Raw genomic sequence first — 14,876 nt, forward strand, 5'->3', positions numbered from 1 at the left:
TACTGCCTTCTGAGGCAGTGAATTCCACAGATTTCCAACTCTCTGACTGAAAACGTTTTTCCTCATCTCCGTTCTAAATGGCCTACCCCTTACTCTTAAACTGTGGCCCCTGGTTCTGGACTCCCCCAACATTGGGAACATGTTTCCTGCCTCTAACGTGTCCAACCCCTTAATATTCTTATATGTTTCGATAAGATCCCCTCTCATCCTTCTACAGCACTCTGGTGCTGTAAGGCATCAGCTCTACCACTCGGCAAATTGAGAAAATAATTACCAAAGCACGATGTTTTGTTTCAATGGCAATTTTTTTAACGTTTTATGTTTTCTAAGAAAATGTTACCATTTGTAGCAAACAAAAATGAAAGAAGTTTTGCTAAACCTTCACAAAGCTCCAGTTAGGCCACCAATAGACTTTTGCATTCAGTTCTGATCACCACTCTTTAAAAACGATCTGCAGAGAACATTTGCACAAATGGTTTGGGAAAGAACTGCAGATGCTTGTTTAAATCGAAGGTAGACACAAAATGCTGTTTTGCAAAATTTCAGATTTCAAAATTTCAGAAACGTCACCTATTCCTTCTCTCCAGAGATGCTGCCTGTCCCGCTGAGTTGCTCCAGCATTTTGTATTTACACAAATGGTTCCAGGGATGAGAAATATTAACTATAAAATTAGGTTAGAAATGCTGGCTACTGTTGTCCTTGGGATAAAAGAGGTTTACGGGAGATTTGTTAGAGGTGTACAAGATGATGACGGGTTTAGATAAGGCTGACCAATACAAGATGTCCCCATTAGTCGATGGCACAAGGACTAGAAGAAAGATTTAAGATGTGTGAAAGAGATATGTTTGAGAGGAAAGCAAGGAACATTTCTTTGTGCAGTAAGTTGTGATACTACAAGCTATATGTATGGTACACTAATAGAATAAAAATAAACTGCAGATGCTGGTTAATACCAAAGAAAAACAAAAAATGTTGAAATAACTCAGCAGGTCAGGCATCATCACTGGAGAAAATGGGCAGGTGATGTTTCAGGTCGGGACCCTTCTTCATTATAGCATATCAGTTCCAGAGTCTGTACTTATGTATGACTTGATTGTACTCCTGTGTAGTATAATTTAACTGGATAGCTCTTTCTCTGTATCTCTGTACACCTAGATTCATGCAGCATGGAAACAGGCCCTTCGGCCCAACTTGCCCACACGGGCTAACATGTCCCATCTGCACTAGTCCCACCTGCCTGCATTTGGCCCATACCCCATCTAAACCTGTTCTATCCATGTACCTCTCTAAATGCATCTTAAAAGTTGCAATAGCACCTGCCTCAACTACCTCCTCTAGCAGATCGTTCCATACACCCACCACTCTCTGTGTGGAAAAGGTTACCCTTCTGGTTCCTATTAAAACCCCCTTCACCTTAAACCTATGTCCTCTGGTTCTCGATTCCCCTACTCTTGGCAAGAGATTCTGTGCATCCACCCGATCTATTCCTCTCATGATTTTATACACTTCTATAAGATCACCCCTCATCCTCCTGCATTCCAAGTCATAGAGTCCTAGCTTGTTCAACCTCTCCTTACAGCTCAGGCCCTCGAGTCCCGGCAACATCCTCGTAAATCTTCTCTGCGCCCTTTCCATCTTAACAACCTCTTTCCTATAACATGGTGCCCAAAGCTGAACACAATACTCTACATGTGGCCTTACCAATGACTTATACAACTGCAACATGACTCCCAACCTCTATATTCAATACTCTCTGATTGATGAGGGCCCATGTGTCAAAAGCCTTTTGGACCACCCTATCTACATAATAAACCAATGGCGATAATGGAATGTGTTGCCAATGGCTGTGGTGAAAGTGAAAATGATCAATGATTTTGAAAGGAAGTTGAAGTATAATAAGTTAATAACTGCGGATGCTGATACAAATCGAAGGTATTTATTCACACAATGCTGGAGTAAAACTCAGCAGGTCAGGCAGCATCTCAGGAGAGAAGGAATGGGTGACGTTTTGGGTCGAGACCCTTCTTCAGACTGATTGAAAGGAAGTTGGATCGATACCAGAGGCAAACAAACGTGTAGCTTGTTGTTGATAGAACAGAAACTGTGACTGACTGAATCACCACAACAAAACAACATTGACTTGATGGCGTCCTTCTGCACGATTATGACTTGATGGTGTCCTCCTGCACGATTATGCTTCCGTGATTATTGAAAATGTCAACATGTATGTATGTAAAAGTTGTTTGCACCTTCCAAGCGATTCTCAAAAGACAAGCCGTGCATGGAAACAATTTCATGGAGTGTTTTGGCATGTTTGAGAGAAAGCCGACTTGAAGCAGAGGTGGGCTGCTGCATAACATTGCATAACATTGCGTAAACTGATCGCCATTGAGGAATTTGCCCAGTTGTTGGTGGTTTGGATTGAGTTTTCGCCTGTCTGCAGATTGACCAATGAAGTCTGAATAAGAGTTGTGCTCTTTCACCACGTAGGACATCAGAACCCAATCTAGTTTTTGTTTAATGATGATCAGTATCAGACCGGCTGTTACTTATTTCCTAAGACACAGAGGACAATTGTAGCACCTGGAGTCATCTGTTCTGTGCAGTTTAGTGTTACATAAAACCATTATGGGAGCTCCTTTACAACGTTTTAAACGTTTGCATATTAATCTGTTTGAAGGTTGCCAAGCCACAGATATCCCTGCAATGCACTCCCTACCATTATAACACATGCAGACATGTTGAGATGGGAAATGGTCTGCACCTCGACTGTAATTGATTGCCTGATTGAATTAACAGTTCATGTGTGCTTAATGTTGCAAAATGATGTGGACTGAACAGCAGATGAAAATGGGCACTTCAGTTTGTTCTTGGGAACCGAGAAATGTAGGACGAATAAGGTATAACATTTTGCTTGGAAGTATAGATTGAGTTGTGTCACCTATTACTTTAACCCTCTCCCCCCCTCTGCTGCAGTATTTACCAGCTGGGAGGGAGGGAATGCTCTCCGATGTATGGTTCTATGTAAATCATCCACATATTTCTCTCCAAATGACCTCCCTTGTCGAGCAGTATGTGGAAACTCATCATTAGTTTCGTCTTGGAGATGCAGCACAGTACATGAGTCCTTGCTTCGATCACCCATTCACACTAATTCCGTTATCCCACTTTCTCATCCACTCCTTACATATTAGAAGCAATTTTGTAAAGGTCAATTAACCCACAAGGCCGCGAGTCTTTGGGACGTGAGAGGAAACCGGAGCACCCACCCGGAGGAAACCCACATGATCGCAGAGGGAAGGTGCAAAATCCACCCAGACAGGACCTGAGGTCAGGATCGAATCCAGGTCTCTGGTGCTGTGAGGCAGCAGCTCTACCAGCTGTGCCACTGTACGGCACCAAATCGCCAGAGAGGAGAATTTTATATAGCTCTGTAAATGTATAATGCTCTGATGCTTACCAGGATGATGCCTGGATTCGGAGGTATAAACTACAGGGAGAGATTGGACAGACTTGCATTATTTTCTCTGGAACACCTGAGTTTGAGGAGAGACCTGATAGAAGGATATAATACTATGAGAGGTATAGATAAGGTAAACAGTCAGTAACTTTTTCCCAAAATGGAAATATCAAATAGTAAAGGGCATAGCTTTAAGGTGAGAGGGGCAAATTTTACAGGAGATGTGTGGGGCAATTTATTTTTACAGAGGGCGGTGGGTGCCTGGAAGCCTGCTGGGGGTGGTGGTGGAGCCATATATGACAGTGGGATTTACAAGACATCTGGATAGGAATATTGATATGGAGGGATATGGATTATGTGCAGGTAGATAAGAGTTGGCCTTGGCATCATGTTCGGCATAGACATTGCGTACCAAAGTGCCTCTTCCTGCCCTGTACTGTATGTACTGTAATGTTATAAAGCCATTTGGGGCTGGTTACTGCACTACCTTTGCTAATACCAATTTAATTCTGTAGTATTTGCATTGAGGGGTTGTGAAAATGTACAGAGTTCCCTGCTGAGTTCTGGCTCTGTAAAACATTTTCACACAAGTCAGAAATGAAAATATGAAAATCCGATTTTTTTGTGTTGAGGAAATATTGTGAAGAGTGCACTGTTTCTCTTTGGCAAATGTCCATTGTTTGGGTGGTAGTTAATGGAGTTGTTTATGATAGCATCGCTATAGGGCACAGCATCTAATTGAGACCAACTGTACGTCCATTTAACACACAGGAAAAGAAGAAGTCCTCTTCCAATGGTTCTTCCATATGCATCTTATAAAGCCATGACAGTCGCACTACTCATGACACATTCGCACAAAGCTATTCTCATTTTGGGAGCAGATTCACATCTGTTTACCACCAGGTTTACTAGGACCAGAAACTTGAGCCCTACACAACTCCACAATGCCAGGCATTAGGTTTATCATTGTCACGTGTACAGAGGTACAGTGGGAAGCTTTGCTTTGTATGCTATCTCCTTGAATCAGATAATACTACGCCTAAATACAATCAAGTCAAACTCGAGTACAATCGATGGAGCAATGGGAAAGATTCCTGCAGATTCAGGGGCAGTCTCTTCCCTGCTGTTATCAGGCAATTGAAACATCCTACCACCAACTGGAGAGTGGTCCTGACCTACCATCTACCTCATTGGAGATCCTCAGACTATCTTTTATCAGACTTTATCTTGCACTAAACCTTATTCCCTTATCCTGAATCTGTACACTGTGGACAGTTTGATTGTAATCATATATAGTCTTTCCGCCGACCGGATAGCAGGCGACAAATAAACTTCTTGCTCTACCTTGGTACACGTGACAATAATAAACTGAACTAAACTAAACTGGAGTGCAGAATATAGTTCTCAGCATTGTAGCGTGATGGGTCCAGAGATAAAGTCCAATGTCTGAAATGGAGTAGAGGTGAATTGGACAGTATCATCATCATCATCATATATCTACAGCCGGAAACAGGCCTTTTCGGCCCTCCAAGTCCGTGCCGCCCAGTGATCCCCGTACATTAACACTATCCTACACCCACTAGGGACAATTTTTACATTTACCCAGCCAATTAACCTACATACCTGTACGTCTTTTGGAGTGTGGGAGGAAACCGAAGATCTCGGAGAAAACCCACGCAGGTCACGGGGAGAACGTACAAACTCCTTACAGTGCAGCACCCGTAGTCAGGATCGAACCTGTGTCTCCGGCGCTGCATTCGCTGTAAAGCAGCAACTCTACCGCTGCGCTACCCTAGCTTTTGGAAGGACCTTTCAGCAGCCTGATAACAGAAGGTAACAAGCTGTTCCTGAATCTGGTGGTGTTCGCTTTCACGCTTCATCCCCTAACCCAGCCACGTTCAAATATTACATTGAGATGGTCAAGCAGGAAATAGAAGCACTATACCTTAACTGGTTTTGCATTCCCTTCTGATTTAAAATGTATTACAATGCCATTATTTTTAAGTCAGTAACTATCCAATAGTATTTTTTGTTTGTTCATTGTCAAAATTACATCCTTCATAAATGGAATGGGTTTTAAGTTCTAGGAAGGCAAAAAATGTTATGCTTTTTCCACTGATACGTATTTTGCAACAGATAATACTACTTCCCACCCCAGCCCTCTGCACTAACCTCTTGTTTGTATGAAGAGTTGGGTATTGCCTATTCATCCCAAGCAAGACTTCCAATTGAACACTGGCACGGACTCAGTTGGCCAAAGGACCCATTTCAGTACTGCATCTTTAAAATCGAAAAATAAAATCTAAATCTTAAAAGACAATTAATAAATTAATTTGGGATTCTCTCGTTAGCTTCAGTAAACTAAAGAAGAACATCTTGTCTTCATTGTTTAACCATGTAAAGGCATCAAATCAGGTCTGGATCCAGCTTCTTGTGCTACCCTACAAGTTATATATCCTGCTCATGTACAGACACTGCACATACAGATGCACAATATTGTGTGCGCACACATTATCTGCATATTTTTTGTATTTTGTTGGGACAAATAAGTGTCTTCCTACAGCAATTATGGTGACTATTTTTATGTCGTAGCCAAGGAAGAATTTTTTTCAAGCATCTGCTTATCTACTAAATAATTTCCTCTGTTGCAGTTGTATGCTGTCAAGACTTGCACTTAAAGATTCACTTGGAGGTCAAACGCACCATATTTTACCATCTGGATCAATGAAGTAGAAAGGGAATGCTTATAAAGGCTGTCAGACATGTGGCTCAAATTGTGGTATCTTTGCAACCTGGTTTCTGCCATGAATGTAGAAAGAGTATCTTTTGATCAGGAGGGTTGTGGGTGGTGGTGGGGAGTTGGGAGAGGACATTGGCGATAGGTGAAGACAATCATGGCACTATAATCAACACGAGCTGAGCCCTACTCTTGAGGTAATTATATCTTAATGAACTTCAGCAGGCAGATTATTATATGATTCCTCTCATTACTCTTCCTCCCACCAGCTGCTCCTGTTATCTCATCCTTCCCAAAACAAATTGAATCAATTTATTTTGAGACAACTTTTTTTTTCGACCCATCTATAGTTTCCAGTTGAAAAGTTGAACATGAGATACAATACACTGATAACTTTGCCATCTATTTTTTTTTAAATCCTACTGTACTAAAAGTCTCATCTTGGAACTTCTCTTAAAATGTACTATTTCGAAGCTTTTAAGGCAACAGATAGGAACAAATAAAATAAATATGTACTTTAGGCCTGCGTCAGAAGAATTGGTCGTTATTCACAGAGCACTTTAACATTGATGTACTTCATCTGTGCTTTATTTTTATATTAAGCTCCTAAAATCTGTATTGGTATATGTTTAGTGCTTCATCTCAGAATGCAAGTAAGTCTTATGCCTATTAAATAATGTAATTCAGATTAAAAGTTTTAATAATACGTTGTGAAATTACTTATATTAACACCGATTTTGTATAAGCAGGGTGAAACTGTTAAAAGGACAGATAAAACAAATTCAGATGAATATATTGGTGTTTGCTAATATTACGTGACAGATATTTTGGTTGTTTCTCTGATATTTACAAAGGGAAAAACTGCTTCTTTTTTTCTCATTACAGATGGAAGCCTTGAATAAGATGAAAGCTATCAATAATCTAGTAAAAATTAGCTCCCTGAAGGTGGCAAAGAATAAACTGAAGGATGTGATGCATACCTGCTTAAAACAGCCTGTGTACAAGGAAGCCTTATCTAACATCAAGTCACCACTCGATCCCAGTGTAATCCTGTCAGAACTGAAGTAAGTGTGTTCACTTTTGTATTACATAAGGGAGTCAGGGAAAAAAAGTACAGCATTTGAAATTGTTCCAAATGCGCACTGACCTAACTAGAATGTCATGAGCTTGTAAACTTCATTCAGACAGTGGGAGGTCCATTCACTCCCACTGATAAGCTGTTCATGAATGCAACGTGTAGGTTGACTTGTGCAGTCGATGATTGTTGAGGAAAATAACAGGCATAGTTTTTCAATGACTCATTGGGTAAATAGTACCTGCATGTTTTACTGAGGTATTCCGACCAGTAAATAGCAGATCGAGTCAGCTAATCACAACCTAGGACACAACCAATTGCGGACTTCAAAGACAGATGCAAAATGCTGGAGTAACTCAGTGGGAAAGTCAGCATCTCTGGATAGAAGGAATGGGTGACTTTTCAGGTCGAGACCCTTCATCAGTCTGAAGAAGGGTCTCGACCCGAAAAGTCACCCATTCCTTCTATCCAGTGATGCTGCCAGTCCCGCTGAGTTACTCCAGCATTTTGTGTCTATCTTTGGTGTAAACCAGCATCTGCAGTTCCCTCCTGCACAATTTAGGACTTCATTTGGTCTCGGCTTTAAAGTGTTCAAAAGTGATTAGCGATCTAACACTAACATCCTTCAACATCAACATAAAACAAAAGATAAAAGATCAGGAAAAGTATAAAAAGTTCAAGGTAAAGAATATTTAGTTGAGCTTTTACGTAGTAAAAAAGAAATCAGTGAAGTGTGCAGTATACACATGTAAAGTTATTTTTTGTTTCTAGCAATACATTGCTACTGAAAATGAGATTAAATTCAATCACCTTGTTTTGAAGTCATTGGAAAATAATATTTTGTTGAGTGGTTAGTTGTGCTCTGGTAAGATAACAAATATTTAATAATAACCCACTTAGAGTCAGCTCAGTTCCTGATTTTCCCCACATGAACTGATTTTGCCTTGCTATACAGCCGAAGTGCATCAGTTTTATTTCGCCGATTACAATCCAAGTGCCTCATATTGGAGAGTGGATGCCAACGTCGGCCTTTTTTTTTAACCGAAAATTATTTTAACCAATTATTTACAAAAATGCTATTTACAATACAAACAAACCCACCACCACAATACAAGCAAAACAAATTACTATATCCCCATCCTTATTGAGGATACATTTCACCCCCCGCGGTGCCCAATGGTCCCGGAAACCCATGGACAGCGCGTAGCCCATTTCTAGTACCACCCGGGCGTAGACGTAACCCCGGAAACAACGTCAGACTTGGTGTGAAATCTTCAGAGGTTAGACAACCTGCCATGTTCAGTTGGTCATCTTGTATGAGATGAATAGGCAATACCAAACTCTTCATACAAACAAGGGGTTAGTGCAGAGGGTTGGGGCGGGAAGTAGTATTATTATCTGCTGCAAAATATGTATCAGTGGAAAAAGCTTAACATTTTTTGCCTTCCTAGAACTTAAACCCCATTCCATGTATTGACAATAGACAATAGACAATAGGTGCAGGAGTAGGCCATTCAGCCCTTCGAGCCAGCACCGCCATTCAATGCGATCATGGCTGATCACTCTCAATCAGTACCCCGTTCCTGCCTTCTCCCCATACCCCTCACTCCGCTATCCTTAAGAGCTCTATCCAGCTCTCTCTTGAAAGCATCCAACGACTGGCCTCCACTGCCTTGAGGCAGAGAATTCCACACCTTCACCACTCTCTGACTTGAGAGTGGAAATATGCAGTATAATAATTTCTTAATGGCAGACTAACATAACAGCAATAAATCCAGAACAAGGGGCCATAGTTTAAGAATAAGGGGTAGGCCATTTAGAACTGAGATGAGGAAAACCTTTTTCAGTCAGAGAGTTGTAAATATGTGGAATTCTCTGCCTCAGAAGGCAGTGGAGGCCAATTCTCTGAATGCATTCAAGAGAGAGCTAGATAGAGCTCTTAAGGATAGCAGTGTCAGGGGATATGGGGAGAAGACAGGAACGGGGTATTGATTGAGAATGATCAGCCATGACCACATTGAATGGCGGTGCTGGCTCGAAGGGCCGAATGGCCTCCTCCTGCACCTATTGTCTATTGTCTATCTATATTTTGAATGAAAGTTAACCCTATTGCTGAAAAATAGATCAGCAGATTCATTGCAAATTTATAGCAGTATTAATATTTTAGCAATTTATTTTGGTATTAATATGATCCTTCTTGACTTTAATAGTGTAGACAAATGCAAGTACATGGATTCCAAAATGAAGCCTCTTTGGATTCTATACAACAATAAGATGTTGGGAGGAGAGCCTGTGGGAATTATCTTCAAAAATGGTGATGGTAAGCTTTTTCAGTTTAATGCCTCAAAAAAAGATGTTGTAATAACGACATGCACCGTTGTGATACGTGGGAATCATTATAGTGACATAACATGTTCAATGTGACAGTTAAATCATGAAAAGAAGGGGATGGTGGGAAAGTAAATTCAACTGGATACTAAAAATAAATCACATTTTTAATTGGTTCTTTGGCATATTCCACTATTACTCTGGAAATAATGCCACACAGTAGGGGGAATAATGGCACACATTAGGGCTCAGTAGAGCTGATTCTCTCAGCATCAGAGACCCGCATTCGATCCTGACTACAGGCGCAGTCTCTGCGGAGTTTGTACGTTCTCCCCGTGACCGTGTGGGTTTTCTCCAGGTGTTCTGGTTTCCACCCGCATTCCAAAGAAGTGCAGGTTTGTCGGATAATTGGCTACTGTAAATTGCCCCTGATGTGTAGGATGCGAAAGTGGGATAACATAGAATTAGTGTAAGGGCAGTCGATGGTCAGTGTAGGCACAGGACGCCGAAGGGCCTGTTTCCAAGCTGTTTCTCTCGAAAATATCTCTAAACTAAAGAAAGCTTAATGTCTTCCCACGACAAATGGTATCATAATTGTCCTGGTCAGTCTTGGGATGCCTACCATTTTTAGATTTGGGTTTAATCAGCACGATACGTATGAACTACCAAATAGTTGAGCTTTTAGTGAGCAGGTTCATCTGCTGCCACCTTTTCTATGGCTGTCTCCATGCATTGCACGTGAGAAACAGGTAGATTACTGTTGCCAATCACCCCTATTTCAAGCTAGATAGTTCACACAATTAAAGTACCTCCAATCAAACTTTGAGATTTTTAGGTAGGGTCTAAGCAAACCTTAAAGGGCGGCACAGTGACGCAGCGGTAGAGTTGCTGCCTTACATCTCCAGAGACCCGGGGTCCATCCTGTCCATACGGAGTTTGTATATTCTCTGTCCATACGGAGTTTGTATATTCTCACTGGGACTGTGTGGGTTTTTTCTGGGTGCTCTGGTTTCCTCCAACGTTCCAAAGACGTGCAGGTTTAAGGTTAATTGGTTTCTGTAAATTGTCCCTATTGTGTAGGATAGAACTAGAGTATGGGTGATCATTGGCCCGTTCGGACTCGGTGGGTCGAAGGGACTGTTTCCACGTTGTATCTCCTAACTAAACTAAAAAGCCCAGCACTACGATCCAAAGTTGAGTTTATTAACATAAGTGTGATTTACTCCAGTGTGTATGGATTTATAAAGTATTGTGAGTAACAACTGTACACTGAATGTGTTCAGTAGGATAAGTCTGCATAACCATCCAATTACAGCATATACCTTCCATTTCTTTTAATCATGCTGAAGCAACTTTATTTTAGAACAGGGACTTAGGAGTCTAGATATATTTATTGTATGCATATAAAGTTTCTATCGGGCACACACATACAAATGTTTGATTATCACCTCAGACTTTGATCCCAGTTTGTGATCATCCTGCTGTAGAAGGTTAGCAGCATCGTGACTTCTATGCTTACCGGTTTGCATTGTTGATCTAGAATGGAAAAGGCACACTTGGGCAGTACAGCTGGATATAATAGAGGCCATTTGGCTTTGTTTTAGCATTGTTAAGATTAATGTTTGCTTCAAAAGCAGAAGGAAAGCAAAAACCTATTGAATCTGTTGTTAATGAAATGCAGCAGTGACCTCTTCTGGTCAGAAACTGAATCCTTTTTTCTGTTAATTAGTTTAGTTTAGAGATACTGCGCGGAAACAGGCCCTTCGGCCCATCGAGTCTGAGCCGACTAATGATCACCCATACACTAGTTCTATGTTACCCCAGTTCTACACACGAGGGACAATCTACAGAAGTGAATTAACCAGCCAACCTGTACATCTTTGGAGTGTGGGAGGAAATCAGAGGACCCAGTGAAAACCCACGCGATCCCGGGGAGAATGTTTAAAAACTCTGTACAGATAGCACCCATTGGCAGAATTGAACCTGGGTCTCTGGCACTGCAAGACAGTGACCCTGCCACTGCACCACTGTGCTGTAGTGCGAAGAATGAGTTGGTTGCTTATTATTCATGAAGCACAAAACTCATTTGATTGTGTTCTTTAGCCATATTCTGGCAGGGCAACGTCTAACATTAAGAAAGACTTGGATATATATGATGTCTTTCACTTATTTCCAAATTACTTTATAGCTAGTATGTGATGGCTGGCAGTGGACATTAGTGAGCATATTGCCCAAGAGGCCATGATTTTGGAGTGCCCTCCTGGGAGGCATGGGGGAAGCATCAAGGTCCTGAACCTGTGTGTGAGGTGATCTTTCAGTGGACTGGATAGACAATGGCACAACAGCCTGCTGTTGCTCACACCGCTCCACCATTGTTTCCAGCAGATCTGGGGCTTGATGGCTCCCCTACCCATTTGTTGCAAGATGCTTCCTCTAAGTTAACCATTCCTGAGGGGTCATTTCCTGTGCACTGCCCTCCCTCCTGATCATCACCATCTTTGCCAAAATGGAGGTTACGAAGAATCTTGGGCAACACCTTTGTTATACTCACTTTTCTGGCCTAACCTCTGCACGGGCTGTGAACACCGACCGCACTGTTTGTGAGATTGTAATGGAAGTGCGAGTTTGTGCCTCTCCATAGTTTGGGAATTCGCAATTCCGGCCGCACTCTCCCGGACAATTCCCACAGGGCTCTCTGAAGGCAGCTCTTAACTTGTGTTCCTGACAAACCTCCCACATATGGCCCAACGGACAAAGGAGATTCACCTCACTGGATAGATGATAAAATAATAATCACACAGTGGATAGAGTGGTACAGTGTGGAAACAGGCCCTTCGGCCCAACTTGCCCACACTGACCAACATGTCCCATCTATACTTGTCCCACCTGCCTGCATTTGGCTCATATCCCTCTAAACCGGTCATATCCATGTACCTGTCTAATTGTTTCTTGAGTTGCCTCAATTACCTCCTCTGGCAGCTCATTCCATACACCCACCACCCGATCTGTGGAAAAAGTTACCCCTCAGATTCCTATTAAATCTTTCCCCCTTCACCCTAAACCTCTGTCCTCTGGTTCTCGATTCCCCCACTCTGGGCAAGAGACTCTGTGTGCCTACCCGATCTATTCCTCTCATGATTTTATACACCTCTATAAGATCAAGGATAGAATTGAGCTCGTGCAGGGAAACCCAAAAACATGTCCACAAGTGGAAGAGTTATTTTCAATATGTAACTCAAAGCTGATGGAATACTTTGTTGTAAAAGCAGATCAGTGGAACGCAAATATGCAAAAAGACTGCTGAGGATTGACGGTACATTGGTCAGACCACACTGAGAGTGCAGCTCCACACCACAGAAGATGTGCATATGTTGGAAGGGGTACAGAGGAAAGAAACAGCACTGATCATAGTTGCAAAGGGCATGAACCGAGAGGGAAAGATTAGAGAAATCTGAGCTCTACAGTACAGAGAGAAAGTGGTTAAGGGAGGAGGGGAACTCATCTAGATAACTTCAAAGTGAACCAGTGAAGAAGGAACGGAAGACTTAAATGAAAACTGGTGAAACACAATTTTAAACATTTAAACAGGAAGCACTTCTCTGTGACATGGTGCATATTTGAAAACTGCTTGAAGTGTCTGAGTTATTTGCAAAGTCGATTTGGCTTTTCTCTCTATCTACTTTCAACCCTGTCTCATCTTTCTGCATCCACCATATGACGCGTACACCTTTACCCTCACCACCATCCCTCAATTTTTTCTTCCTGCCTCCTCCTCCATACCCTTCCTTGCCTCTCCTGCCTTGCTGTTTTCTGACTGTCCTCTCAGGGGAATTAGAACAACTGTAGCTATAAAGTTACAGTGGCACACCTGATAGAGCCGTTGCCTCACGGCACCCGAGACCCAGGTTCGATCCTCACCTCGGGTGCTGTGCTGTGTGGAGTTTGCATGTTCACCCCATGATTTCTTCCGGGTGCTCCGGCTTCCTCCCACGTCCCAAAGACATGCGAATTTGTTGGTCAGTTGTTCTCTTAAATGTCTCCTAATGTAAAGAGTGGGCAAGAAAGTGGGATAACAGAACTAACATGAATGGGTGATCAATGGTCAGCATGGACTCAGTGGGCCAAAGGTCCCATTTTCATGCTGTATCTCCAAACGAAATCAGGACCAAACTGCGTTCCAGTTCTACATTATAAAGATTATTTTGTTTTAACCAAGAAATGCAAATTTACCATTGTGAAAGTAATTTGGTAAATGATAACAAGATAAACAAGGCAACACCAAATCCAGTAAAAAGAAAACTACTGCAAATGCAATAAATTTCAATCATGCACTTCAGTGGCAAGAAGATACAAAAAAGGAGAAAGATTCAGGAACAGGGAATAAAATCAATGAGTCACGGTGTCAAAGGTTACGGGGAGAAGTCGGGAGCATGAGGTTGAGAAGGAAAGATGGATCAGCCATGATTGAATGGCGGAGTAGACTTGATGGATCGAATGGCCTTATTCTGCTCCTATGTCTTATGAACAGAAGATTTGTGCAGCATTTTAAATGTAAAGATGGTTCTATGTATAGTTTTTTAAATTTACAATTTACCAATTTACACATTATATTTTCAGTCTTGCTGCAAGTGTTTAAACCTCAGGCTCTGTGCTTTAATAATCGCTCACAATTGGCATTTCTTCCCCTATTCTAGTGCTCTGTGAAGGCAGGCCTTTTGGAATGTTTTCAAAGCTGTTCCATGCTTTTATTGTGAAGGGATATTTGAAGACATCATTCTAACTATCTGCTAATCTAATTTATGCATTTCTTCCCCACTCATGATTGAATGCATTCAAATGGAAGAAACCACGTTTGCATTTTGAATGTACTTGAAAGGCTGAAGGGAGCTCGTGCAAGATTGTGTGTGTGTGTATAATCACATGAATAAGATGGGTTATGTAGCTTGCAAGGACTTGTAAAAGTGACTGGAGATTCAAATTACACAGCTGTACAATAGGATCAAGGCTCCATCTTAAGCAGATACTTCAGCTAAATTAACTAATGTGAAATTTCTTTCTGTTTTCAGCCAAATTCATATGGTGAATTTTAAATGGCCATGTAATTCTGATATGTTTATATCTCAAAACATATGAGACAAAGCTGGTGCTTAAGGGTTCAATACACATTGCATTAAAGTGGTGGTTTCCAAACAGCGGGTCGAACATGCATCAACTTGAGGAGCATAGTTTCAGATTTTTCAGGCTGCAGGCAGTCGTAACTCTCCATTGCAACTGT

At 41.6% G+C, this 14,876-nt stretch overlaps 1 protein-coding gene across 1 annotated transcript in view; it reads left to right on the forward strand.

The window, feature by feature from the left end:
* The window catches only part of pik3cb (phosphatidylinositol-4,5-bisphosphate 3-kinase, catalytic subunit beta), a 183,583-nt gene that overhangs the window by 144,046 nt on the left and 24,661 nt on the right, over positions 1-14,876 (forward strand). Inside the window, exons 16-17 of the mRNA XM_078410822.1 lie at positions 7,084-7,262; positions 9,484-9,593. Of these exons, the coding sequence (XP_078266948.1) occupies positions 7,084-7,262; positions 9,484-9,593 (289 nt within the window). The remainder of the gene's footprint in view (positions 1-7,083; positions 7,263-9,483; positions 9,594-14,876) is intronic.

The sequence above is a fragment of the Rhinoraja longicauda genome, chromosome 13, assembly GCF_053455715.1.
Source record: "Rhinoraja longicauda isolate Sanriku21f chromosome 13, sRhiLon1.1, whole genome shotgun sequence".
Lineage (NCBI taxonomy): Eukaryota > Metazoa > Chordata > Chondrichthyes > Rajiformes > Arhynchobatidae > Rhinoraja > Rhinoraja longicauda.